The sequence below is a fragment of the Hippoglossus hippoglossus genome, chromosome 5 (assembly GCF_009819705.1).
Source record: "Hippoglossus hippoglossus isolate fHipHip1 chromosome 5, fHipHip1.pri, whole genome shotgun sequence".
Classification (NCBI taxonomy): domain Eukaryota; kingdom Metazoa; phylum Chordata; class Actinopteri; order Pleuronectiformes; family Pleuronectidae; genus Hippoglossus; species Hippoglossus hippoglossus.
In genome coordinates, this window is record NC_047155.1 from 12,359,741 (window position 1) to 12,387,266 (window position 27,526).

Below are 27,526 nucleotides of genomic sequence, written 5' to 3' on the forward strand. Positions count from 1 at the left end.
ATGTGTAATTTCAATACCACTTTCTAGTAAGGCAGCCTTTATGAAAGTTTTATAATTCTAACTAATGCAATGCAGCATTCATGGTTGATGAAAAACCATGAGAAAAAAAGGCAAAGAATATTATCAGACAACCTGATCATGTTTTGTCTCATGAGTTCACGGTGGTGCCTTCAGGAAGTTGTTATCATGTAGCTCAGAGGAGAACTAACCGATACTCTAAATCAGAGGTCTTCAGAAGGGGGTCCATGACGCGACGACATTTTTGGTTGATTAGACAATTTTTATTTATTTATTTTTTTTCCAACCATTTTTTCCCCCCACAAATTTACATGTCTTTAAATACACATTAACATGAATCCAACATATTGTAGCGAACGGATAAATGGAGGCAGAAGACGTTATCTTTCCGACACACAATAATAAAACCATGAATATATGAACCTGTGTATTATTGGAATAGCTTAGTTTTGAATGCACAATAACAGGGTAGCTATGTTTATACTAGGCCCAGTTTAATATAAAACACAATTTTATACAATTTATATAGTACGGGGTCCCTGCTCCATCTCTCCATCAGTTTGGGGGTCCTTGGCCTGAAAAACGTTGAAGACCCCTGCTCTAAATCTTTCATTACTTACTAAACTCAGACAGTAGTAATTTAAAGTAAATATTTTATGACTGTGCCTTTTACATGATAACACATGTAACAAATGTCTATTCATTTTCCAATTATTGTCTTTTTATTACTATTTATTTAAGTCCTTAAGCTTAATCTTGAGGTCCTCCATCAACCTCTGTTTGTTCGTTGACCTGTGCTTTGGCTTCTTGGGATCAATAAAGTTGCAATAATAATAATAATAGTAATGCAAATTATTACTACCACTATCATAATTATTAAAATACTTGTTATTATAATAAATGATAATGTTAACACTATCATGCAGTTCCCCCTCTAACCTTCAGTCACTAAGTGAACCTGCTGGGAGTAAACCTTCAGTTTTAAAGCTGAATTTACGACACGTCATGAATGCCACGAAACGCAACCCTGGAGATTGACAGCTCCGCAGCCAATCACCGGACCAGCGCGCCTCACCTTTTGAATGACGAGCCAGGGAGAGGGCCAATCGGAGGGCAGGATATGGGAGGAGCCGGTTTGTTGACAGGAAGCGTGTGAAGCGGAGTCACTGCAGCTCCTGCTCCTTCTGCCCCTGCTCCTGCTTCAGCCTGATAAACGGAGGATTTCTCTCTCTCGTTCAGCCGCTCGCCGGTGCGCGGACTAAAACAATGCTCTGTAGGACCGAACCGGGGCAAAGATGCAATGGAGGTCAATAGTGGTCGGTCTCGTGGTGCTGAGGCTCTCCCTCGGCTGGGTGCTGTGGCTCGCGTTCGGACTGGGACCCAACGTCATCTGCGGGTTCAACTTCCAGCTCGGCTTCAATCTGCGCAAACTGGATGTGCTGTTCGGGGAGGAGAAGGGGAGCGAGCCGGGGGGCGGCTCGTGGTCCCAGCGGGTCCACGGCCCCAGATATGAGGAGTCGGCGACCACCTGTGCCAAGCCCGAGGAGGACTCGCCCAGGAGACCCTACCTGAGCTTCTTCGACGGCAACAAGGACGAGTACGTGCGGCGATACAGCTCGTTCCCCGACGCCCTGAAAGCCGAGATGAAGGACATGGCCAGAGACATGTTCTACTTCGGATACGACAACTACATGAAATACGCTTTCCCCGAGGACGAGCTGAATCCCATCGCCTGTGAAGGGAGGGGACCCGACGTGCTGAACCCGTGAGTCATTCAAACCTGTGTCCGGTCACAGGCTGATCCTAACTGTCTCCTGCGGACCGGGCCATTTGCGTTTATTTTGTAAACAAATTACTTACAAGTGTCGCACTGCTCCCTGCCGCCCCCTGTTGACCAGGGCCGAGCGGGTCGTGGTTCATTCATATTCGCATTGAACAGGTCATCGATAAGTTAAAGGGATGGTTCACCCAAAAAATGAAAATTCACTCATGATCTACTCACCACTATGCCGATGGGGGAGGGGTGGGTGACGTGTTTGAGTCCACAAAACCCCTCGGGAGTTTCAGGGGTAAACAGTGTTGCAGCCAAATGCAATACAATCGAAGTAAATGGTGACTGATTTGACTCGTAACGAGGTCATTTACACAGTGTTTTTAGCCTAAATGTCCGCTGTGATCCACTCGAGAACACAGCTCCGGAAGAGGCGATCAGAGGACATTTAGACTAATGGTGAGTAGATAATGAGTAAAGTTTCATTTTTGGGTGAACTATCCCCTTAAGTCTAAATAAGATAGACAACTTAATCAATCCCGAAGAAAATTCTTGTGCTCCAAGGTTACAATAACAAAGAATAATAGTTAAAAAATAAGTTAAGTAACATAATATCAAGTGCTATTAAGGGTAAGAGAGGACCAGTGCCTAAATACATAATAATACAATCACGATAACTTACAAAATTACAAACCTATAAAAGAATATACTCAAAATTGTAAGTAAAGCTTGTGAAAAAGAAGCATTGGAAATGAGAAAGAGGTACTGCACATGATAATGAAAGTAATAATGCACATGATATTAATATAAAACTGTACATGATAATATTGGAAGTGGTATTGTACATGTAATATTGCACTGGCATTATTCATTTGGATCCAGAAGTCACTTACAGGAGTCTTAAAGAGGTCACAGATGAAAAAAAACATATGATAAGGGAAACTCAAAAATACAAATGGTCAGATTAATTGATAATTAAATCATATCATCAATCTTAACTGATTAAACTTATACGTCAACTACCATTTAAAGCTCATAAAACCTCACACTCAGCGGTGTCTGTATTCATAGTCAAATTCCAGCAAATGCAAGAAGTGTTGACACATCCCCATTTTTCCAAAAGCTCTTTTAGTCTCAGTGGTATGTAGCCAACCAGGTAGTGTTAGGGGAAGAACGTGATCTCCATTTTGTTTTTGCATATAAAATAATTAGTTGTGTGATCTATTGATTATTTGTGTATGACAATGCGTCTGTTTCTCTTTTTTTATTTCAGGTCAAACATCAACATAAACGATGTCTTGGGGAACTACTCCCTGACGTTAATTGACACCTTAGACACTCTGTTGGTAAGTTTACACTCTGTCACTGTGTGAGTCTTTTTCCTTTCTTGCGGCTCTTTTAGAGGATATGTGCAAGCTTGATTACAGTCATTTACAGACAGATTACTTTTGGCATTTGGCACATTTTGAACCATGGTTTCCTGAAAGCTTAATGTCACCTGTTCTTCAAAAGTGGAGTTTTGCTCCACATTCAGCGGCACAGTGGTTAACACATCCTCTGTTGTAAGTTGTGGGTTTTTCTGTTGCTCTCAAAAACTCGCCTGACACTGACTCTGGTGAAGTAGATTTTCTAAACTGCTCGTTGGTATGAGTGTGTTCAACCTGACATGGAAAGTCGGTGTCTCCTTTATAACAGATGTGATCCTTAATGATGAAACAGAATTTAGCTGAAATAGCTATAAACTTTAATTAAGCAACAACAGAAGCTTGTAGATGGACTGAGGTTACACTGGTTTTAAATAAAGAATCAACCCCTTTCCAAATCCAATTTAGTGCTGCACAGTCTGAAACGACAACACAAAAAAGTGTTCTTTCTGCTCTTTTTACTCTTTTTGTTTACAGGCTTGAGGCGGTTTGGATACTTCTCTACCAACATTGCACACTTGGATGAGCACTGCTTGTGGCTCTTTTCTACACTCACTTTTCATCATGTGTTGTTTCTCTGCAGGTGCTTGGCAACGTGACAGAGTTCCAGAGAGCCGTCAAGCTGGTTATAGAAACTGTATCTTTTGATAAGGACTCGACGGTGCAAGTTTTTGAGGCAAACATAAGGTACAAATGTCGCTGCTATTTTAAATGTCAAATACAAAAGCAAACTACGTGTGTAGTTTTCTTTTAATCCAGCAACAGGCTAATTTCTGGATTTAAATATGTATCAAACTGGTTTAGAGGAGATATTTTCCTTTGTATCTATTTTGTCATGCATTTAAGCAGACAGCATCCTCAGATTATTCCAATTCTTATTCCAAATAGTGGATGTTTGAAGACAAATATTGTTTGACCCAGTCCAAAATGATGAATGAGTGATTGAGACATTCTATATGATAATGTATGAAAAGAATCCCTATCTGTTGCTTTGAGCCATCACAATGTAATATTTCTCTTCTTCACTGAAGGATCTTGGGAAGCCTTATCTCCTCTCACATCCTGCTGACTGACCCAAAACATCCGTTTGGCAAAGTGGGCTTGGAAGGTTACGATAATGAGCTGCTTCACCTGGCTCATGACTTGGCCGTCCGCTTACTGCCGGCCTTCGAGAACACCAGCACAGGCATTCCTTACCCCAGGGTGAGTGACGGGTACATTACATAAGGCAGCTGCTAACATACATACGCTATTTTAATGGTCGTAGCACTGATTACTGTAGTTGTCATGTGAATGAAACTGGATAACTTACTACATCAACCAGCAGCGTCATGCTTTTGTATCTTGAATGCAGGTGAACCTGAAGACTGGTGTCCCCGCTGACAGCATCAATGAGACTTGCACTGCAGGAGCTGGGTCCCTGCTGGTGGAGTTTGGAATTCTGAGCCGCTTGATCGGCGATTCCACATTTGAGTGGGTAGCCAGACGAGCAGTTAGAGCTCTGTGGAAGCTGAGGAGCAATGAAACCGGTCTGTTAGGTATGTGCAGCTGTGTACTGTAGCCTTGTGACAACCCTTTATGTTTCTCATGTGCTTTCTTTCTTACTTTTTCTTATTGTATTTACGTTGATTTCTTCACAATATGGTGCTTCCACTTCATTCGCCAACTTTCTGTGATTTCTGTTCTTAGGTAATGTAGTTAATATCCAAACGGGCCAGTGGGTCGGGAAGCAGAGTGGCCTCGGAGCTGGTATGGACTCATTCTATGAGTACCTGCTGAAATCATACATCCTTTTTGGGGAGAAAGAGGACTACAGGATGTTTCAAGCTTCTTATGAGAGCATACAGAACCACATGAGGAGAGGGTGAGTCTCACTCTGAGAACACGTGACACAGTAGATTCCCAGCATTTGTGTTGCAGAATTATTTTTTACATATACATACATACATACATACTATCTGAACCTTAAGCTGAGAGGTGACCAACTGCAGAAGCATATGTTTACACTGTGGCTGCTTATGTACACAAATGTGTTCAAATACAGAAAGGAGAAAGAATTTTGTCAAAAAAGCAAATATACTCAACTTTTTCTGCCACAAGCAATTTATCGCTTCGGGATTTTTCTGTTGTGAACGTGTGACACTGGAGAATATCCTGCTGTTAACTTCATATGTGAAAGGCAAATCCCGGACAAAGTCCGGGCCCCATTAACTGGACATTTACTGGAGTTCATGTCTGAAAATGGCTACACGTACATTTAGGAACCTCTGTCTGCTTCCCTTTGGTTTTCAGGAGAGAGTCGTGTAATGAAGGCGAGGGTGACCCGCCTCTCTACGTTAATGTGAACATGTTCAGTGGGGAAATTATGAACACCTGGATTGACTCTCTTCAGGCCTTCTTTCCTGGGCTGCAGGTTCGATTATGCACTTTCAGTTGTAGGAGGTGATGTGTTAAAGTGTAAAAAAAGTGTTTGACTAAAGGAAGGCTCTACTGCTCTTGTCCTAGGTGCTGAATGGTGATATAGATAACGCCATTTGCCTACATGCCTTCTACTATGCCATCTGGAAGCGCTTCGGGGCGTTGCCGGAGAGATACAACTGGCAGCTGCAGGCTCCTGACGTGCACTTCTACCCCTTGAGACCAGAGCTGGTGGAGTCGACCTATCTGTTGTACCAGGTGACAATACTGACATGTTGTGATGCAGAATTATTGAGGGCAGTCGTTGATGACTGTTACCTTTTACTCAAGATCTTCTTTTTATCTACTTTTTCTTTTCCACAGGCGACCAAAAATCCTTTCTACTTGCATGTTGGAATGGATATTCTCCAGAGCCTTGAGAAAAATGCCAAAGTCAGGTGTGTGTGTGTGTCATGTAATATACACCTCTTTGTAAAGTGCTTTAATTTGTGTTGACGCTGAGCTGAGCTGAGCTGTGTTATTTGCAGATGTGGGTACGCCACTCTCCACCACGTCGTTGACAAATCCAAAGAGGATCGTATGGAGAGCTTCTTCCTCAGTGAGACCTGCAAATACCTTTACCTGGTAAGTTAGAGCCCGAGCGTGTCAGAATTTGATCTACGTTGTACAGTATATTGGTAGGTTTGCATGATATAAGAACATAATATGAGCATGAACAAGTGGTAAAGTTTTAATAATTGTAATAAAAGATATTTCAGATGTTAAATGTTATTTTTATAAATTTAAAGACTGTATTTCACGTAACTGCTAGTGATCTTTGAACTAGATTGTTTAAACTATTGCTGCAACTATATTTTAATAAATAATTGTTAAAGATATCAGATATTAGTAAAAATTGCACATCACATATCCATCGTAATAAAGTTGCAAAGTCAGAGACATTTATTTAAAAAGAGAAAAGCATAGAATTCCAACATTTGAGAAGCTGAGAACAACAAATAGTTGGTATTATTACTTTATAATTGACTGTGAATAACTCTCTTAGTTACCATTTAAAAGCCTTTCATAAGGTGTTCCTCACCCATCATCAGAATAACATTCAGGCCCTGACTTTTGGCCCAGCTCTGTTCATACTGTCATGTAAATAAAGCTTTTTCTCTTACATTGCAGCTCTTTGATGAGGACAACCCACTTCATCACTCCGATAACAAGTACATCTTCACCACAGAGGGCCACATCGTGCCTATAGACAAGCGCTTCAGGGAGAAGCAGTGGAATGATTTGTTTCCGTGCGAGGAGGGGGCACTGGCAGAAACAGAGCCCAACTCCCGGCCACCTTCCAGCAACTTCAGCAATGTAAGACTGCCATCCACGCCCAAGCCCAATTTACTGTTCATTGTTTAAGTGACAATTTAAAACCCCAGCGTTTTCTTCCTTTTCTTTCGTTCTGCAGTGTAGCAGGATCCCAGAGGAGCGACGGTACACTCTGCCACTGAAGAGTGTCTACATGAGGCAGATCGACCACATGGTGGGACTTTTCTAAAAGGACGCATGTGGTGACAGTGGCATGAAGCGGCCTTCAGTAAGCCTGAAGTGCAGAGGCAGTGAGGTTAGAAAAGATCGAGTGGTGGTCAAACTCCTCGGCCCATCTGTTCTGCTGCTCAGGATCCAGACAAGAAACTGACTCTAAGGGAAACCAGTTTAATTAATTGCCGTATTATTAAAAGTTTGTGTCGGGGTGCTTTGGATTCTGGGTGTGAAAGCATGTACTCAACAAAGACAGAGAAAGAGGAGTCATGCTTCACTGTGTTTTGGCAGGTGATGAATGGAGATTGTGTGTCTGTGGAGCAAAAAATATCTGTTCAGGTATATGAGAGAGAGAGAGAGAGAGAGAGAGAGAGAGAGAGAGAGAGAGAGAGAGAGAGAGAGAGAGAGAGAGAGAGAGAGAGAGAGAGAGAGAGAGAGAGAGAGAGAGAGAGAGAGAGAGAGAGAGAGAGAGAGAGAGAGAGAGAGAGAGAGAGAGAGAACAGCTAAGCTGTGAATAATAATGATGTGTTTATGGGAACAGTGCCATCTAGCCACACATATGTAAAATGTATAGCCTATAAAAACTCACCTCTAAAACATTTTTTCTAAACATTATGATTAGTGCCTCTTTGCAGTTGACTCACTTGAGTAGATCTGTGCTTTTAAATAAGGGCTGCACACTAACATATAATGACAGGTGATAACTCATGCACACACTGTAAAAGCCTGCCTCTTGTGAGGCTGTAGTATACTTTAGATTGTGCCTGTAGGAAACTTGTTTGGACTTTTGTAGGCTTGAGGTCAATTTTCCAAAATGTTGAAACAGCTCTAGTCTCTCTGACTTACTACAGAATTAGTGTGTTCTTCTTCTAGAACAATATTTTAACAATTTTAAAGCAACACCATGTAACTTTTACTGAGCAACAGCGCCCTCTGCAGACACGTGGTGATTTTTTTTTTTGTCGGGCTTTGTGTACAAACGATTAAGTGGACTTAATGTAGAGAAACAAAGCTCATCAATCTGTTGACCACAGGTCTGACTAGTGCCACTCACTGAACTGAAACACAACTGAACAGTGGATGTTACCCAGGATCCCTGGCTTCATGAAGCAGAGGAGTTGCTTCAAGTTTTTAGTTTTTAATGACGTCTTTTTAACTGATCAACACTTCAGCATTATTCTTGCTAGGCCTGATTCTGGCAATTTAAACTGTGAACATCAGTCAGTTATGTTCGTCTTTCAGAGTGAACCAGCTCACCAAAGTTTCACAGAGCAAGAACAGATATTCGGGGTGAGCAGTGGGAATGGAAGCTGCACCATTCTCTTCATGTCCGTGAACAACATAAACTAATTTTGAAGCTGCTATTTTAGGTTTAAAAAGTTGCATATTGTTGCTTTAAAAAAAGCCTCTGTCTTGCTTTTGTTATGCAAATGTATCGCGTAAAACTTAACAAAGACTAACAGACAACATGAACTGCTTCCTGCCTGCCACACTAATGAAGACTGAAGTGTTCATCTCTCAGGCTTTTAGTTACTCAATGTCTTACAAAGGGCAAGCAGATGTGCCATGACGCTGTGTGTGTGTGTGTGTGTGAGAGAGATGGTACGAGACGTTCTGGATGACTTGCTGTTTTAAAGTGCCTTCTCTGTCTTTCTGGATGCTGCTGTACAGTGCATATTAGTCGTGGTTAACATTGTCCCATTTTTGTTTTGTTTTAAGGCCACTGATGATATTGCACAACAGGTGTCATTCCATGTGTATGTACAGTTTTACACTGATAATGACATGAAGCTCCCTTTTAGACATGACGAGAAAAGCCATAAACACATTTTTATTTTAATGTAAGTATGTGAAAACATGTTTTCAATCATTCTTCTGTCCGACATCTTTAGTACACACTCTCCTGCATTGTCATTATTATGATTTTTTTTTATTTTTATTTTTTAGAGAAGATGGACATTTGTTGTTCCTCTTTCACATTATTGCACATCATATCTATTAATTTTCATGCGGTGAGAACTCAGGGTTTAATGGAAAACGTAAAGCAGTGAATGCTTTTATTAAAAGAAACAAACACTTTCTTGAAATGTTGTTGCCTAAAATGTCTTAGGATAGCCTTTAGGTATTTATACTGCAACTTGTTACAACTTGTGAATCCGAGGTTGAAGAATAATCGCACTGAACCGAAGTACAGTCCTACTGTGAATATTCATTCATGTCTTAAACACAGAAAGGCAAATGCCATCTCCTTCACGTTGATGTTTGATTTAATGTGTTTTGTAATGCATCTTTTACCGAACCTCCTGAGAATCTGTGAAGCTCAGCAGAGCCTCGGGCTGTGGCGCTCGCTTACATCATTTCACCAGCATCTTCTTTGTCTTTGGGAGACAGCTGTTCAGTTCTCAAGTGTTTTAGGAACTACTTCAGGTGACAGCAATGACATGTCTGAGTTTGCAAAGTGGTGGACACGACAAAACACACTTTGTCTCAGATCATCAACATATTGGGGAAATGACCTTATTTACTTTCTTGCTGAGAGATGGATTAGAAGATGAATAATACTTGATTCCAGTCTGGGGCCTGTTTCATTAAAACAATTTGTGGGAGCTGCTCAGAAATGGCAGATAAAAGCTGCAGGGGGTCGGAAGTGGGATGATTTGCTTCGATTAGTCAAACTTGATTCTACGATTTGCGATTCAAAACGTGGCTCAGCCGGGGTTTTATATGTTGAATTAGCATGTTCCGCTGTGTCTGCATTGGCAAAATTGGCCTTAGGTGTGAATGTGAGTGTGAATGGTTGTTTCGGTCTCTGTGTGTTGGCCCTGTGATACACTGGTGACCTGTTCAGGGTGTTCCCCACCCATCGGCCAATGCCCTGTGACCCTTAAAGACAGAGCGGTGTAGATAACGGATGGATAGATGTTAATTTGTGAGCTTGAGTGGTCCTAGTCAATGGGTTTTGATATTTTATCAAGGCCTAGCTAGTTGTTGATCCCTGATGCCATTCTTTGTGTTAAGCCAAGCGAACTGTATTTACACTTTGGTCTTTTCATCCATCTATTCGCAAGAAAGCAAAAAAAGTATATTTCAAAAATAAAGGTCAAACTCTTCAGTGTGAAATAAAGAGATCAATAAATGACAGACTATGACCAAGACGTTGCTGTGTTGCTTTTTATTTGTGGAAAATGGAAAAGTACTCGGTTCTATACAGAAGCTTTAATGGATTTAATCTGAGTTTACAGTCATTGGGTTCTGTACAGGATCGCAGGCTCACAGGCCTGTATCACCAGGTGACTTTCAGACAGGAAATTTTTATGTTAAAATAAATTACATCTACCATTCATCAGTGTTACATATTCGACATGGTATCACCACACTTCACGATCCATCCAGTAGAAATCTGTTTAGTTATATACAATGGCCCTTTCAGCTACTGCACTAAAATACATTTTTTATCTCCTCTCTTACCAATTGATCCGTTACCTGTTTGTTTCTAGTCACGTTTTGAATCTCTAACAGAGGCTGAAGTGCGTCTGCAGGTGGTGAGGCCATTTTGTTTCCTTTTTGGCGGTCCACTGACCAGTTACATGAAGCATAAGAGACAATGCGTTAGCCCGACTTCTATTTATTCACATTAGTGTATGTGAGAGTAAATCACTTTTATGCCGATAGAAGCTTTTGATGTCTCAACTACAGCCCCTCCAACGAGACTCGAGAGAAGAGTTAGCTCGACTAAAAATTCAACTGAAGTCTGCACAGGATTTTCTTCTGGTCTCCGTTGACCTCATGTCATCGGTCAAAGCTACAACAAAGCGATTTTTTATTAATTGTTTGCATTGGCCTGATGGATAATTTTTAAGGGACAGTTTTTCATCTTGGGTCCTCAGTTATAACTGAGGAGAGATTTGTGGAAGGTGACAGGGCCACAACAGCACCCTGTAAAAAGAGACACACTGGTTAGCTAGTTTAACAAGTACTGTAGTTTGGTTTATCAATACTGTGCAAACTTTGCCCACCTTCATCGGGCTTCTCCCCTTAGAAGAGACCACAATCTTTCAGGTTCTCTTTGATGATGATGTCGGTTACAGCGTCAAACACAAACTTGACGTTCTCTGTGTCTGTGGCGCAGGTCAAGTGAGAGTAGACTTCTTTGATATCTTTGCGCATGTTCAGATCCAAAAACTGATTTTTGATGTAGTTACCAGCGTCCTCAAAGGTATTGGGTCCTTAATGAAAAGAAAAAAAGGGTATATTTAATTGGTTGTCAGTTTCCTGAGAATTAAATCTGCTATATTTACGTACCATCGTAGTCAGGGAAGCACATGCTGAGATGAGCTTTCTTGATCTTCTCAAGGAACACGTCTTTCTTGTTGAGGAAGAGTACAATGGAGGTGGCGGCGAAGTAGCGATGGTTGCAGATACTGTTGAACAAGTGAAGACTCTCGTGCATTCGATTCTGAAAGAAAAAATATGAGTTTAAGTCCCACATAAAGCCTTTCAAACATTTGAGCAACTAAACCATAGACCGTATGTAGAGATGGATAACGCATCTCTGCTTCCTCCCACTATTCAGAAATGAAGCTTAAATATTCCATATGCGAACGCCGCCATCTCGCAGATTTGGAGACAGAGTATGCACAGCAGCGATCGAGGAATGGAGGTGCTGTAGCCATCAACCAATCTTGAGTCAGTCTCAGCTATCTATCTTGACGTAACTTATTAAAACTAAACTTAACAGAAAAAAACACTAACAAACTCAAGTGGGACAACAACTACATATCTAAAATGACAGAAATCTAAAATCTTGGGGAAAAATAATTTAAATTTGATCCGTGTCTCATCTATTAACATGGGGGTGTCAGAATATATGACAAATACTGCAGCCAACCACTAGGTGGCCATCCACCCACTTTGTTTCCACCTCAGTTTTTGGGAGCTGTCATGTCGCCCATCTCTATATACAGTCTATGGTCCCACAGGGATAAGACACAAATCGCATAGCATGTCCAGTGTGTAATTTAAGTCTTATTGTACCACTTCATCATCCTCCACCAGCACCATGTCGTAGGCGCTCAAAGCAGCAATGAAGATGATACAGGTCACGCCTTCGAAACAATGAATCCACTTCTTCCTCTCTGACCTCTGGCCACCCACATCGAACATTCTGCACGGAAACAAAGGCATATTATCGTCATGACAGACCTGATGACTAACTAGTGGCACCCCCCCCCCTCCAAAAAAACAGCACCGCTTCACCTAAAGTTCAGGTCTTTGAGGCCAAACGTGGTCTCGATGATACCGGTGGTCTTCACTCTTGATCGCAGCACGTCCTGCTCAGTGGGCACATAGCCTGGTTGGACCAGCCGCTCCAAGTCACTCAGGTAGCTGAAGGAAAATGACATGAATTCAATAACCAACAATAATGCGACACAATTCTAAACCTCAGCTGGTTTGATTTCTTACTATCCAGCGGAGTCGTTGAGTTGGTACTCGGAGGCTCTTTCAAAGCATGCCTGGATGCCAGTGTCCTTCCACAGGCGCAGAATGATGTCTGCTAACTCTTTAGGCATGGAGCCTTCCTCGATGGTGTCTGCAAGATGCATGAGTTTCCTGGCGTCGTCCTGCAGCGTGAACGCAAGAGGACGGGTTCACATACAAGTCCCAGCAAGAAAACCTGACACTGACTTTACACAATTGAATCAACAGGTGTCATTACCTGCTGATCAGAGTGGCCATAATTAATATTGAATGTGCCCATGGCCTTCACAACGGCCATGATCGACTGCAGGGTGTTGCTGTAGATGATGACGATGAACTCCAAGCACTCTTCAAGCGAGTAACCATCTTGGTGGATAATTCTGAGGAGAAAACAATGCGTTACTATATTATTGCCATTAAGATAAGAAAGCAGAAATGTTTCAGGCAGAAAGTCAGAGTTCTCACTTCATCTGTTTGACGATTGTGCTTTTGCCTGATTCTCCAGCACCTGTATGAAAAAAGAAAAAAACAAACAATAATTACTCGCATTAACTATTGTCATAACATTTGTATTTTGACTTCTTCCTACTCTTTTTTAAGCATGGATTGCTTTCTTATTATATATTATATTATTAAAATTCCCTTCATTTAGATTTGAAAATGATTGCTGATGAATTATTTTTCTCATTTGTATATTTTGTTTTAACAATAAATTTAAATAAAGTGAACATTATTAACAAAGTTATGACTTTAATCCAAACTGTATTTTTAAGGATTTGGGAGACTTGGCAGGTTTTGTACTTATTGTGTTTTTATTTAGGTTTTGTATTTGAATAACGAGTGTGAGAGAAGACTTTGTGTTAATTACAGGTAACCAGACAGACAGATGATCCCAGCGCTTCTTACTTCAGGTCTAATCTTATTCAAAGCTGATGTAAGGGGAACTTCTCCTGTCCCTGACCTACATTATCAAGAGGGGGCGAAATATCTGTAATAACCCTAATGTCTATTCAGAACACTACATATCCAATTGTTATAATAATAACAACTTTCAGCTTGTACTTGTTAGTGAATATTTTAGCTTGTTATGTACTGTACAGACATTTTGGTGAACAGAATCTACTTCACTTTACATAAAAAAAGAAAACCTCACTTTTTAAACACTCATATCAACATGGTGTTGGGAATGTATTTTGTTTTGGTGTGTGAATGCCACAGCTACTGGGCCCTGTTGTAATTCTGGCTTGGACCTCAGGGTATCCGTGTCCTTCAGGGTTAAGCCCTTTGTGTGAGGACCTGTTGTTGCAAGATTAACCAGGGATTGGGTTGAGTGATTATTTAAGTGTCTTAGCAATTCAATGACACAGATTGATAAGCTTTTACTCAACTCAAATAGATTGTGTGTCTTCATCACAGCCCGTGTGAATGGATTGGCTCTGCAGTTACAGTGAATACGTTGAGATTTTTATACTAATAACTAATACAAAATGAAAGGAGTGATGGGAATTTTTTTTTATGTTTTGTCTTCTTATCACAAAACTTTCAACAAGAATAACACCACACTGACACCAGACAGATAGAAGAACTATCTCTTAAAAAATAAAGTAGCTCCTCTCCCCCCATGGGGCCACATGGGGCCCTAGAATATGTGCAACCACATGTTGAGGTATGTTGTTGAAACATTTGAGCCCCCACTGAATTAGCTTGAAAGTCTTTACCTAGCAGCAGCAGCTTGACAGTTCTGGCATCCTTTTCGGCATCCTCCTTCAGCTTCCTCTCCAGCTCTCTGGAGTGCTTATCCTCGGCACTCGCTCCAGCCCCCATTCTACTTTTCTCGGCTTGGGCCCCTCTACTCAAAAGCCAAGTTTCAAGAAAAAGGGAAGCAGGTCCTAGCTGATCGCCCTCTGCCTGGTCGGTGGCGTCAGCTACGAAGCCGATGCATCAACTGTCCGCAGCAAACACTGGAGGACGTTGGGATTATTTTCGTGTCTTAGGAGAGGATTTTGGGCATCCCGTCCTCCTGACCGGAGACGACCAATGGAGCGCAAGGACATGGACGTGTAGGGCAGAGCGAAAGGTGTGAGAGGGAGCAGGCATACATCAGTGTAGGAGTGATCTAACCTTTAGGGGGGACTTTGCTGTGCTCAGCGGAAGATAAACATCGGCTCAAGTGCTTATCTCTCTGTGCGGTTCTTGGGTTCCTTTGAAAGAGGCGCATATAAAGCTCAACAGTTTGGTGTTTGGGCCTTTTGGGAAACGCAATTATCCATATATCCATCTCTGCACCAAAACAATCTGTTATGGGAATAAGTGTGGTCTATACGTTTGGCATTTGTAAGGGGGGAGGATGAGAAGGACAACAGCAACAAAAGATTCAGTCTCAACACAATGAAAACCAATGTGATGCACAATCAGACCCTCACCTCTGGGTCCAAACAGGAAGAAAGACAAACGGACATTTGTGATAAGGTTCTGCAGACTGAAGAGTGAGCTCTGAAGTACTTAACGGGCTTTACAGTTTCACCTGACAGATCTCATTGACCTCATTCTGAAGCTGGTTATAGGGATCCTAATCTACTCACTTTCAATTATGTATGCACGCATGAAAAGTATGTCAGTTTCTGTGTGTGTGTGTGTGTGTGTGTGTGAGAGCGTTGCACATTTTCCTTTACGTTAAAACATGTTTCTGTTCTTAGAACTACACATCATCATTTTAACTTTATCACAATGATTGAGGAATTTTGATTTGAGGAACTGACGGTGACAAAGCTCTTGAGTCTCGGCTGTAGATGAAAAAACATAGTAACCTGATGAACCGAGTCAAAATCATGCAGAGTAGGTATCGATTAAAAAAGCTCAACCAGACACACAAGGTAAAATCAAATAAAATACAAAGAAAATGATGTCAGTGTCAAACCAAAAAGTGGTTCCAGATTTTTACTGAGTCAACACCTCGTCACCTACATGTCTTCACCGGCTGTATGGCGTCGTGCACACTGGTGTGGACACCTCTGCGACCTGTCTGACCAGTTGAAGGTACTGCTAAGCCCCACCTGAAATCTTACTGTACCTCCTGGTGTGGTATTGCTACTAAGTAAAGGATGAAGAATAATTCTTCCACAGCTACAGATCATCAACATAGGGCGCACTGAAATAAAAGCATTACAGTGCATTACGACAAATCGTACAGACCATCACTATCAAACAGAAGAGAACGTGTGTTATTATAAAATATAGAGCTTTAATTTATTAGTCCGCAACATTGATGAGGAAGAAAAGATAAAAGTAACTTTTTACATGTCATTACAATAACATCAACTGTGCATTATATCATACATTACTTTACCTCAATGACTCCGAGCAAAGTCTGAAAAACGGAGAAAACAGAAGAGATGCGCGTTTGAAATCTACGCAGAATCTGTTTTGCACATTTCCGAGAGAGGAGAAAGAGACAGAGTGGGAGAGAGAAATCGAGGATTTAAAAATCACCATCTGACCTTTCTGCACCTTCAGTATTTCACACCATTTAAAAAAAAAAAAAAAACAGAAAAAAAAAAGGTGTGATCACGTCTTTCTTGCACTGATAGTGTTTCCATATTCCCACGACGAGAAAGACATTCACTGACATCCACAGCAACGTAGCATTTTTAGACAAATACCATAAACATACACTGTACATGCCATGCACGATGAAAAGCCACCTTCTGAAGATTTTGGTACAGGTTTCTCTTCAGGGTTTTAGCAGTGATCAGCTCATTTAGTGGTTGTACTGGTTGTGACACTGTTTTTTTTAACTGTATGGAAGCGGCTCAGGTTTATAAAGTCTGTGGCGTGCTTGAGAGCAGGATGGATCTGCACTAGACCGACCGAAAGTAGCTCTGCACCGATAAAATGACCAGTCCTCAAGCACTGAAGCGAAACAACACATTAGTCACGGTGTTCTAACTGAAGTGTCGACTGGTTTAAGTGGCCAAACACAATATCCCCCATATTTAGCATAAAACTGGCAGGAATGCAAACTTTGGATTCATCGCGAGCTTAGAAAATTCCGTTACAACATAGAAGCTGAATGCTCGCTCATATGAATAAACTGCATAATATGCCCCAGGTACATGTGAAGTATTTACTGTTCATCAAGATCACTGATTTGGCAACAGAAGGTGCTTTGTCTCAAATAGTTTTTTCTTTTCTTTTTCTTTTTTTTTCTTTTTAAATCACAAACTGTCACAAACTCACACGTAGCTGCCTGCTGGAATTTCTTATCTCGAAACAGAGAGAAAAGAGAAGGCAATGTTATATTTTCAGCTTTTGTGTCGTTAAAAGACCCTTTCCCCCCCACCCCCGCAAAAAAACTAAATAAAAACAGCTTATCACGAAGATCACGTTTGTTAAGGATACAACATTGAGATGTGATATTCACATAGAAACAAAACAAACACTTGGCAGCAACGGATTTCGGAAGAATTCGGGCGATGAGTGAAATAACGTCGTGGCTTTCGGCCGGGGCTGGACCACATCGTCTCGAGAGGAGATGACTGTTCATTACCAAGTGACTGAAGGACTGTGACACAGCTGCAGTCTGTGGGCATTTCTCTTTATCCGGAAAATGTCCCATGAAATGTCATCATCCTTCTGTCAATAGCTTGTATCTTGCAGTCATAAAAATAAAAAAAAACTGTCTGTTACACAGTAGAGCGTTCTGGTGAAGACATTTCAGGAAGAAGAGCAGTGACTCCTTGATTCCACCTCCGGCTTAGACACTGAATACTGCCAGCAGTCATGTGATCCCAACATTAACCGTTTCTGAATACACGTCCATCGGTCCTCGTCCTTGTGTGGACACTTCCAACGTCCTTGGTTACTGTTGCTGTTTCTCAAAAACACCAAACATAAACATATTCTCAACATAATAACACATTGTTATAAAGAAATAACACTAACAATAATATAATAACAACAATATTTGCACAGATTGACCTATTCACAAAAAACATGTCTTCTAAATACGTACAAAGAATTACTTTTTACAACCTACAATAAATATTGTGAATTTTTTGAACAGTTACATAGAAACTGTTGGATGCTGTTGCTTTGGGTTGCAGTGTCTGTCTCGTCCATGATGACAACATGATTTCAGTTCCCTAAGATGGAGGGTTGCAGTGTTTCGGAGGTTGTGTGGTAGACGGGGGGAGGGGGGGGTGTTTGAGGGTTAGGGGTGCCTCGTCCAGCTCCTCATGTCTCAGCCGGAGTCGTTTCCTCGTCGTGATGCCGACGGTTGCGCGGCTTCTTCTGTTCTTTCAGCTCCTTCAGGCTTTTGGCTTTGCTGTCCCCGAGGCCGGCGTCTCCGAGCTGCCAGTAATCCTGGCAGTACTGGTTGATGAGGCCCATCTCCGGCTGGCTCAGAATCGTCAGCAGGTCCTTGTACTGGCCAGCGCTCGGAGTCCAGGCGCTGGACTGGAGCGGGGGCAGCGCCGGGCTGCCCGTCTCCACCAGCACGCTGTTGACCGTGCGGCTGGAGAGGACCACGAGCTGCAGCTTGACGAGCGTGTGCTTGAAGTTTTTCTCCGTGGACGTGCACTGGTATATGCCGCTGTCAGAGGACTGCAGTGAGCGGATTAGAAGGCCCTGCTCTGTTTTCAGGGTGCGGCCCTCGGAGCGAATCTGGAAAGTGGAGGAGGAGAACTGAGAATTAAAAAAACTTAAACACCAGATCAGTTCAGTGAATTTGGTAGGAGAGAAACTAGAACAGCTTTGCAGTAAAACCTCAGCTCACCTCTTTCCTTCTGTCACTGTTTTCCTTCTGCAGGTGCCACTTCAGGGACATATGAGGAGACCGGGCCTGACACTCCACAAACGTGGTGCTGCCCTCCACACCATACTGAACGGTCTCCAGAGTGTTCTTGTTTGCTATCAAACAATATGTGAACATATATTAATGTATTACTTCTGAGAAAATAAAATATGTAAAAAAGATAGAGAGCACATGCAAGTTCTCGAGAGGTAGATAATAAGTAAATGTATTAATTGCTGAATTGAGTGTGTGTGTGTGTCTCTGCAGTCTGAACACTCACCATTGGAGTTGTAACCTCTGCACTGGCGGATTGGGTTGCCGTACTTTACATCCTGTCGTCGGCTCCGTCTAAAGGGGTCAGATCAACAAACGGAAATAAAAAGCTCAACGTCAACATATTATAGCGTCTTATCATCATAAAAAGTCACATATGCACATGGGTGAGACTTTTCTGAAAAACAAACACTATCTTGATGCTCACCTCTTCTGTGAGGCAGAGTATCTCGAGCAGGATTTGCCGTCCCAGGCGCAGTACGGGTCTCTGGCCAGACAGCAGTCAGCGCAGGCCTCGCCGTACACGTCGCAGCGATGGAGCGCGAGGTGGGTCACACCCAGGACTGACCCCACGTACAGTTGTTGCTATAATAAAACACATGTGAGGATCAGAATTTAAAAAGCGTACACACATTCTGTATTAAGCCATGGAACATTTAGGTACAGGTCATTATTTTATATAACGTGAGATTATATCATGTTTAAAACGATTCTTTTGGTAAAAATTAACTTACTCGTTTGGATGAAATCTTCATGGTGGTAATTGGAGTGGGAACCTGCAGTGATACAGTTAAAACAGCTTTGAGTAAATATTAAACACGATGATTTTAGATAAAGCGATAGAAAAAGGATTAATAGAATTTAAAAAGGTGACTGACCTTAAAGACCTCCACTTCCTCCAAGACCAGCTCCTCTGTCTGCAAGTCGTCTCTTGGCAGGACAATAACTTTCTGGACTGTCCCTCGATCTGTAAAACACAAGAGTGGATCCAACCCTGTTGACTGCATTCATCTTCTCATATTCATAAAATGTATATTTGAATCCCACACTTTGACTCATCTCCTACCCCTAAAATTTAAAGGCTCTAATCTATTCAAAATCAATCTTTATTTATAAAGTGCCTTTTGTTTGAGGTTACGATACAAGGTGCTTGGCAGTACAATAAAATAATAATTCAAACGAGATACATAATAAAGGAATATAATAAAAGAATAAATAAAGTAAACAAATTTAATTTGATTAAACAAATGTAAATGAAACAAATGTAAGGCTATGAAAGTATATTTCAAGATTCCTTTTAAAGGGATTTACAGAAAAAGGGAAATGTGAGTTGAATTCATATAAGGGTGGAATGATGTTCCAGAAGTGAACGAGGGCTATGAACACTACATGGTATGAATCTACAAACACAATAACATGATTTTCATATTACAGGTCAGTTATCACATAATCTCAGTAAATGCCTTCGACTACTAACCTGTTCCCAGGAAGAGCACCTCGTAGTTGCCGTCAGCAGCTGCCACTTGGTCCACGGCAATTGTGGTGAACTCATACTCCACGTTGGTTCTGACCACCAGGGGGCGCTTGTGCACTGGGTATATAGCATTGTGCATGGTGGGGTGGTTTCTCATGAAGTTGATAACCTCATCTGGGTAATCCTTTGTGGATTTCATGTTGGGGGTGAAGGTGCCTCCAGGACACTAAGACAAAAGAAAAATGACAAACCTGTAATTTACCAAATTCCTTCTGCAGGGAAAAACGATGACAGAGAGTTTTCCTTTTAATGAGAGAAAAGGTGCTTTGTTGTGTATTACTTACCGTGCCAGGTCGTGGGTAGGGGATCTTCCCCGAGTACGCCACCCACTGGTAGTTGGGCCCTTCCTTGTGGGCGAAGGGCCCGTTGAACACCATGCGGATGTCGGCCATGGAGTACACGCACACCGCCGAGCCTTTAAAGACGGCGCTGGAGGAGAAAACGCAGGGAGACAGATTAACTCACTCTCCCGAGATAATTACTGTGGGTGCCTCTCTGTGGCTGCTGCAATCTACTTCCTTCCCACGTACTCAGCCGGGCTCTTAGAGGAACGACGCTGAAACATTCTGACGCACAAAAACACTCTCGGAGCGACTGGGATAGAGTCGAGCTGTCTGATACACTGACATACAAACACCCACGTGCTGCAGAGAAATCGCCGGAGCTCGGGCTGCCGCTGCTGTGCGGTGGGTGTACCATGTTTGTTACTCCTGTCATGGGCCTCTATCATTAGCGCCACATGTGTTTTTATCAGCTGGGTTGAAAATGTGCTTGATGCCCCGAGGGCACAGGAAGGAAACCGTGACAATATTTGTTTCTCAAATACATTAATCAAGACGTGTTTATTATGACTCCGTGCGCACGTCTCCCTGCTTGTGTGCACTCAGAATCTCAATTTACGCGTCTGGTTGGCTGCCTTGAATTTTAATGCTTTGTGCTGAGTGACAATTCGCTATCAAATCTGACCTATAAGGAACTGCAGAGGCGCGCAACCCCCTGGGCCCCAGATTCGCTTTCTGTCGCGTCTTTGTAGCCTGAGTCTGACAGGCCATACGCAACACAGCATTTCAATATCAGAGAGAGCTGACACCTTCAGGCGGAGCGAAAAAACGAATAATAAAAACAAAGCAGATGACACCTTCCCTCCAAACTGCATGAAAGTTAGAGAGTTTAAAATAAGCTGTCAGTCACTCACCCCGACACTGAGAAGACTCCGTAGATGACAGGATTCTTGGTGTCTTGAGTTGGCTGGATATACACATCCCCTGATAAGAAACACATTTGTAGTCATTAGTAATAAACCAGGAAACACAGTCAAGGAGGAAGTATTTAGATCCTTTTTTGACTAAAAGTAACAATAAGAGAATTTAAAAATACACTATTACAATAGAAAGTCTGGCTTTCAAAATGTTACTCAAATATCCAAATAAAAGTTCTTTTGCAGAAAATATCCAATGTGATTTATATTGATATTATGATTATATATATATATATATGACACTATATATATCATATACACAAGTATTTTGATCTACTTTGAATACAGTTTAGTAGTTTGGTGTAGTGGTTCCTATGCATGGTAATTTATTCCCCTCCAAAGGGGCAAAGGATAAATCTGGCAGTTCGTGAGATGATGGGTGTGATGTGAAAACAGAAAAGCTCTGCTGCTCATGTTCATATTTTCACTACATTTTTTTGTGTGTGAAATAACAGACTATGGATTTGACCTCAACTCTGCTTTTTTAGTAAGGGGTCCAAAGAAAAACAGCTTGTACAGGTTTTCATACTAATGCTTTAACAAGCCTTAGTATCTAAAACCCCAACACTGCAACGACCAGCGGCTGGAACTCATCAACACAACTGTCAATCACGACAACAGCAAGTTCACGACAACAGCAACTGATTCTCCGGTTCCTCCGCACCGAGTCGAGCTCTGCTGAACTTTGAATAAACAGGTGAACAGCTCTGTGTGCAGCAGCGATGCCGCAGCTTCACGGTTCTGTGGACCGAGTCCTGCAGCAGGCTTTTATTTGCCACGGCTCAATTACTGCAGGTCACTTTTACAGTTTCAGAAAGAGAAGATGCAACCAGGCCAAACAAACAGCCCATTCTATAACAGGCAGGTTTAGAACGGACAGTGCACTAGTACTAGAAAATGGAAAAATGTACAAGTACCTCAAAATTTGTCCATGAGTGCAATACGTGAGTGAATATGTTGAATATACTAAAAAATGCTGCCTTTTTACAGAAGCACAATAACAGTCCCACAATGAATGTGCAGACAAAGAAAAGTAAATATTCATGTCTGCGTCTGGTATTTGATCATCATGGGAATTTATTAGTTCACACCTGGTTCCGACCTGAAGTCATTTTCATTTTAACATATGGAGACTTTTTGCTTCCTACGTGGGGGGAGTGCTGCTCCAGAGTTGTGGTTACCACAGAGCCTCAGCGAGATCCGGAATTCAGGCTCGTCCTGAGACGGGGCTGAAACTAACCTGTCTCAGCGGGGAATAGACGTGAAATGGAGATCTCTGGTCAAACACGGCTTTAATCGGAGCCATATGCATCCAATGACTGTACAGGGCAGAGGCTGTTGTTAACCCTGCATATCCTCTGATGACTTAATGAGAGAAAAGTGCGAGGAAAAACAGTACGGAAGAAAAGTGAAATTAATTTAAATGAGACAGGTTGAGTAGAATAACACCTCATCCGCACTCGGACACACAGGACCATTCATTGCTTTGCATTAATGGAAAAACTACAGAGAAAAGAGCACGGATCACTTGTTTCAAATGGCCTTGAACAGTTAGGTACAATAATTACCGACAGCGGAAATTCTTTGGAAAAATACCAATTACAATGAACAGGCATGGAATCGGATCCTCTCCTTTATAACCTGAGACCCTTTTCATGGTTATCTGTCGAGCTATTAATGTGACACACCACAGCAAAGACGCAGAGCCACCACTCACATACTGTATTTATCTCTCCCATATAACCTGAGTGAACCCGAGAGGCGGCGCGTCAAAGAACAAACTGCTAAGCCCCAGTTATGTGAAACGCTGATCCTCGTGCCCTTGGTGTTGTCTGTAGCTGGCGCAAAATAAACAGGAGGAAGCTTCAATTCACGTGGCTTGTTTAAAGACGTCACTTCTGACTACGCAAAGCTGCAGAATCCACAAACCTGCTTTTGATCAGTTGTTTTAAAAATCTCTTCAGATAGAAAAAAAAAACAACAACCCCCAAACATGTCGAGGTATAAAAATGACAGGTAATGGCAGCACACTGAGGCAAAAATCTACTTTTGGCAAACAAGGGTAGAAATTCATAACCCCTCTGACGCCAGTTTGACAAGACCTCCCGGCTACAGAGCGAGAGCAGCAAGGAAGGAGAGAAGACACAAATCAGTCGAGAACAAGTTGCGTCACAGCAACTTTTGTTTCTTATGTGTCAGATCAGACAGATCAGAGTCTGTGAAGCTCTCGCTGCATCACATCAGCAGAGAAACGTCTCCGGCTGCTGTGAGCACAAAGACCGGGGATAAATAAAGGTGCTGTGAGGAAACTAAGGAGGAAGGGGGAATGAATAGTCCCAGGATGGAGCCAGGACTGTCAAATTCCAACAGATTGTATATGATTATCTCCTTGATACCCACTCTGAGAGACGTGCGCCTAAAATATGTTGTTGAAAATGTCCATTCAGAGTGATTACAGAGAAAACCAACAGAAAAGCAGCTTCTTCAACTTCGTCATTAAGAATGAAAGGGTTCAGGGATTTGTGGACGACAGGGACAGCAAAAAAATAGCTCAATGAAAAAAAGTTTCACTCCATAATTACATTTCAGAAAAGGCAATAAACGTTACCGCCCACGCATTTATTCTCTGCTTTTGTCTGGCAGACATTTTCATGCCTCCTGCGTCTATATGTGTCGTTTTCACTCTGTCTGTATAATCCTCCTCTCCCCGGCTGAGACACTGAATGCTTTTTCCTCTGTTTCGCCTCGGCTCGGCTCCACCATCTGAATGTACTTCGCTCTCTCCCATGAGTCCTGGCGCAGCCACTCTGATGCCTCTGCTGGGCTCCAGCAGGACCCGCAGGAGACAGAACACATTTCTACCAGACGCTCTGTGGTCGAGGGGGAGGCCGACCACAGAGCTGTGGGACGTCAGCGGACTCGCAGTGACCTCACCACGAGTGCTCATCTGCACTGAGGCAACAGCTGACCAGCTGCGCTGGGCACGGACTGAAAGTACAGCAGCACTGACAGCAGAGGACCGACTGACACTGAACGCTGTTACTGCAAAATCTGCAACTAGCAAAACCTTGTCATTATGAATAAAGGATGTTTTCATGCAGTCAGCTCATATCTCTGTTTGATTCACAAAATTACAGTAAATGGACCAAATCTAAATGAAACTGGACAATAATAGGAAACAAATGAAGCCGACCATCACAGCCTCTACTGCTGGAACACTGAACCTGAGAGCAGCCGGAAGTGTTGAAAGCTCTAAACGCCAAAGGATTGAAACCTCTCTGTAGCCTGGCTTTTAAATAAGTGTGGTTTACAAGCATTCATTTATTGCATCTATGTTTGGTTTATGTACGGTAATTTTATTAGCGTGCGTTTTATCCGATGTTATGATCTTTTATTTCTTATTTTACATTATGACTCAAGAACTAAAGAATGCTTCGCACCTCCATTTGGCAGAACAGGTGCGTAGGAGAGAGACGAGAAGATCAAAAACTGGGGAAAAAGCTCCAGCACACTGGCCAACTTGCAATCGGTGATTTGTTTTTGCTGCTGCTGGGACCTTTTGGTGCTAGACCTTCATCAAGCAAACATTTTGAGATGATTAGAAGCCATCTTAAATAGGGAGTGGCCACGGGTCAGCCAGCCAATTATTTTACATTAAAAAGTTTTTATTGTTACAGCTCTTAAAATCCATCAGTACTATATCAGCACTTTGAACTGCACTAACTTAAAATTAAATGTGCCATAAAAATAATGTTTGATTGATGGAGTTGTGCAGAAGGGAGAAGAGATATAAGGGAATGCAACCAATCTGCATTTGTCTGTCTATGTTAATTTGAACATAATTATTAGTCTCATAACAATTTGTAATGACACTGTAGTTCAAAGTCCTTATTTTCTTAAACTGGTGCTGTTGGGCACATTTATAACTATTGTAATGTCGTCCAAACATTTCAACCACTTCCATACGGAGAGTTGTCTTTATTTAGTGAGTCCTTCGTGTCATCTCTTGAAACAGCTGCTTCCCAGAAGGCTTAAAACTCATTAATTTGAGATTAACTCGAGTCCATCCCGTCAGCAGGATTCAGGGAAAGTCAGACGACTCAAAGTAAATATTAACTTGCATAATGTGATAATGCAGATTTCTCCATCGTGAAAATGTGTGCGAATAAATGAGAACACACTTTTGAGAAGTCGTCAAAAATCTGCTGCTCATACCAACAGTCACTGTAATTTCAAGATTACTACAAATCCCTGCTTTAATCCTGTCAGTCATGTGAATGATGGACGGGCCGGGATGATCAACAGGGGTCGGACTGATCCCAGCTGCTCATTGCTTGTGTGTGTGTGTGTGTGTGTGTATGTCCTGTGTGTGTACTTGTACCTGTGTCTTTGTGGGGACCTCAAAATGAGGACATTTTGGCCAGTGCACATTTTTTTGGGGTTAAGATTTTCTTTTAGAGTTAATGTTAGAATTTAACTTAACTTTGGGTTAAGATAAGGATTAGACATTTAGTTGAGGTTAAGGTTAGGCTGAGGGGCTAGGAAATGCATTATGCCAACTAGTGTCCTCACTGAGATAGAAGTACAAGAAGACGTTCGTTGGTTTTTGTATCTCTTGCTGGGAAAAAGAAACGCAATAAAACGTGTAAAAAGAAAAACTGCTGAAGGAAGCAGAGCGATCATCACGAAGGATAGAAACTCTTCAGGGTGGCACCTACAGTACGAGAGCCATGTTAATGCTCAAAGGAATATACATGTCAAGATTAACATGTATGCGTCAGTGATACCTTAATCTAAAGCTGCAGCTTCCCTCGGATTCTTACCAGTACCTTTGCACATGAGCAGAGGCGTAGAGTACAGTAAGCTGCTCAATGTGAAGAGAACTCTACAAATGAGAAAGTTGTGGATACGGAGTCTGTCAACATGAAGTCCGTCTGGAGAGACTCGTTTTGCATCGCTGTGGTTACACGGCCATGTAAGAATTCTCACTTTCCTCCTGCCAAGTTTTTTCTTTCCCGTCAAATCAGAGACGAGCTCATTATGAGCATGATGCTAACTCCATGCAGATGTGTTAAATGCTCAAAGACCTGTAGAAATGTATCTGCAAAACGTCACATTAAGTGATTGTTATTTGACTTTTGTGAGAAAGTTTTTAAAATGTGTCATGTTTAAGATGGTAAATGTTGATTAGAGCGTTAACAGACAAAAGGGTCGGATATGGAGGGAGAGTGTGAAAAAGCGACAATCTCTGAGCCAATCAGCTGTTGCCGGAAAACAAATTAGCCTCTAGGGGCAAAGGTCATTATAACAGATATCTGGGCCAAGACTCCATCATCTGTTTGCCTTTTACTTTTTTTTTACAGCTTCTTTTATCACACGAGTCGAACGTTTCTCCAAACAAAACTCAAACATTGATACTTTTTGCAGATGTTTTAGGTCCATACGACATTTTGGCTAATCTCTTATAACGCTATCTGCATATGAATAAAGACAAATGATAAAAGGTAATAGTTTTTTCTCTCCATATGGACAGTTTACCTTCGGCAACTGAAGCCTGCTCAAACGTGATTGGCCAAACAAATGGAAATCAGATGGTTTCTGGCCCTAAAATCTCGTCCTTCGCCAACACATTCTGCATCTTCACATGCAGAATGTGTTTATAGAGATTACAACAGGAATAATAATGTAAACTCACTCAGTTCATCAAAGTGCGTCTCGATGCCGTCCGGTCCAGGCACCGAGCAGATGAGTCGAGCCTTCAGAAATGTGCTCCACTTGTTGACCAGGCAGCAGTGTCCACCGTCGTCATTCTGTGCGGCAGAGACACACAGTAGTCATTCATCCACCTCAACACCGACAGTCCGTCCAGCGTCTGACTAGCAGCTGTTTGAAACAACCGTCCAAACTAAGTGTTGTTGTTGGGCCTGTTTGAATAAAGATCAGCCCTGTGATTCAGCTTGGCCCATCTGCTCGGGAGGTCAGCCAACGTCTACTACGGAGGTAGACACTCGAGCCCTGGGAAAATGATTCATGTGCTGGAAGTCGACGGACTTCAGAGTCCAAAAGAGCTGCACAGGGCGAAGAAATCGAGACTATCCTTATCTAATGTAACAGAGGATGGAAAAAAAACAAGTTTCATCCAACAGACTCAGAGAGAAATGTTTTATTTAGTTTTAGGCTTTTGGGATGGAAATGTCAGTTGATCTGTTTATTGGAATTGGTCCATATTGTTTCCACATTTATAACATGGATT

General features: G+C 42.0%; 3 protein-coding genes and 1 long non-coding RNA gene across 7 annotated transcripts in view; 2 read left to right on the forward strand and 2 right to left on the reverse strand.

Moving 5' to 3' along the window:
- Positions 1-1,180: 1,180 nt before the first annotated feature.
- On the forward strand, positions 1,181-7,518 carry edem1 (ER degradation enhancer, mannosidase alpha-like 1). The gene is made up of 12 exons (XM_034584570.1): positions 1,181-1,783; positions 3,063-3,135; positions 3,797-3,900; positions 4,245-4,416; positions 4,568-4,751; positions 4,903-5,077; positions 5,506-5,626; positions 5,719-5,889; positions 5,995-6,068; positions 6,159-6,255; positions 6,802-6,987; positions 7,085-7,518. Exons 1-12 carry the CDS (start codon positions 1,314-1,316, stop codon positions 7,172-7,174), a joined length of 1,917 nt encoding a protein of 638 aa, XP_034440461.1. The 5' UTR covers positions 1,181-1,313; the 3' UTR covers positions 7,175-7,518.
- A 94-nt stretch (positions 7,519-7,612) lies between these two features.
- On the forward strand, positions 7,613-16,979 carry LOC117761021. The gene is made up of 2 exons (XR_004613771.1): positions 7,613-7,668; positions 16,082-16,979. It is a non-coding gene; the product is annotated as an uncharacterized LOC117761021 (long non-coding RNA).
- gnat1 (guanine nucleotide binding protein (G protein), alpha transducing activity polypeptide 1) lies at positions 10,186-13,139 on the reverse strand. Its single transcript, XM_034584574.1, has 8 exons — positions 13,102-13,139; positions 12,875-13,016; positions 12,622-12,779; positions 12,415-12,543; positions 12,193-12,322; positions 11,461-11,614; positions 11,175-11,384; positions 10,186-11,094 (listed from the first exon to the last, which is right to left on the reverse strand). The coding sequence occupies exons 1-7, from the start codon at positions 13,104-13,106 to the stop codon at positions 11,194-11,196; spliced, it is 909 nt and encodes a 302-aa protein (XP_034440465.1). The 5' UTR covers positions 13,107-13,139; the 3' UTR covers positions 10,186-11,094; positions 11,175-11,193.
- Positions 16,421-27,526, reverse strand: part of LOC117761016 (semaphorin-3F-like) — a 52,325-nt gene continuing 41,219 nt past the window's right edge. For 2 of the 4 annotated variants that reach the window (XM_034584568.1, XM_034584564.1), the window contains 10 exons: positions 26,969-27,083; positions 21,211-21,280; positions 20,300-20,444; positions 19,959-20,181; positions 19,360-19,448; positions 19,216-19,257; positions 18,909-19,066; positions 18,708-18,790; positions 18,410-18,543; positions 16,421-18,297 (listed from right to left, as the gene is read on the reverse strand). In XM_034584568.1, coding sequence (XP_034440459.1) covers positions 17,869-18,297; positions 18,410-18,543; positions 18,708-18,790; positions 18,909-19,066; positions 19,216-19,257; positions 19,360-19,448; positions 19,959-20,181; positions 20,300-20,444; positions 21,211-21,280; positions 26,969-27,083 — 1,488 coding nt within the window. In that variant the 3' untranslated portion in view covers positions 16,421-17,868. The remainder of the gene's footprint in view (positions 18,298-18,409; positions 18,544-18,707; positions 18,791-18,908; positions 19,067-19,215; positions 19,258-19,359; positions 19,449-19,958; positions 20,182-20,299; positions 20,445-21,210; positions 21,281-26,968; positions 27,084-27,526) is intronic. The other 2 variants (XM_034584569.1, XM_034584565.1) reach the window with 1 other exon arrangement.

Coding starts and splice junctions, on each gene's coding strand:
- edem1 (XM_034584570.1), top strand. CDS start 1,314: ATGCAATGGAGGTCAATAGTGGTCGGTCTCGTGGTGCTGAGGCTCTCC. Junction 1,784..3,062: donor GGACCCGACGTGCTGAACCC/GTGAGTCATTCA, acceptor TTTTTATTTCAG/GTCAAACATCAACATAAACG. Junction 3,901..4,244: donor GTTTTTGAGGCAAACATAAG/GTACAAATGTCG, acceptor TCTTCACTGAAG/GATCTTGGGAAGCCTTATCT.
- gnat1 (XM_034584574.1), bottom strand. Junction 12,544..12,621: donor CTCAACGACTCCGCTGGATA/GTAAGAAATCAA, acceptor ATTTTCCTTCAG/CTACCTGAGTGACTTGGAGC. Junction 11,385..11,460: donor GTGCTTCCCTGACTACGATG/GTACGTAAATAT, acceptor CTTTTCATTAAG/GACCCAATACCTTTGAGGAC.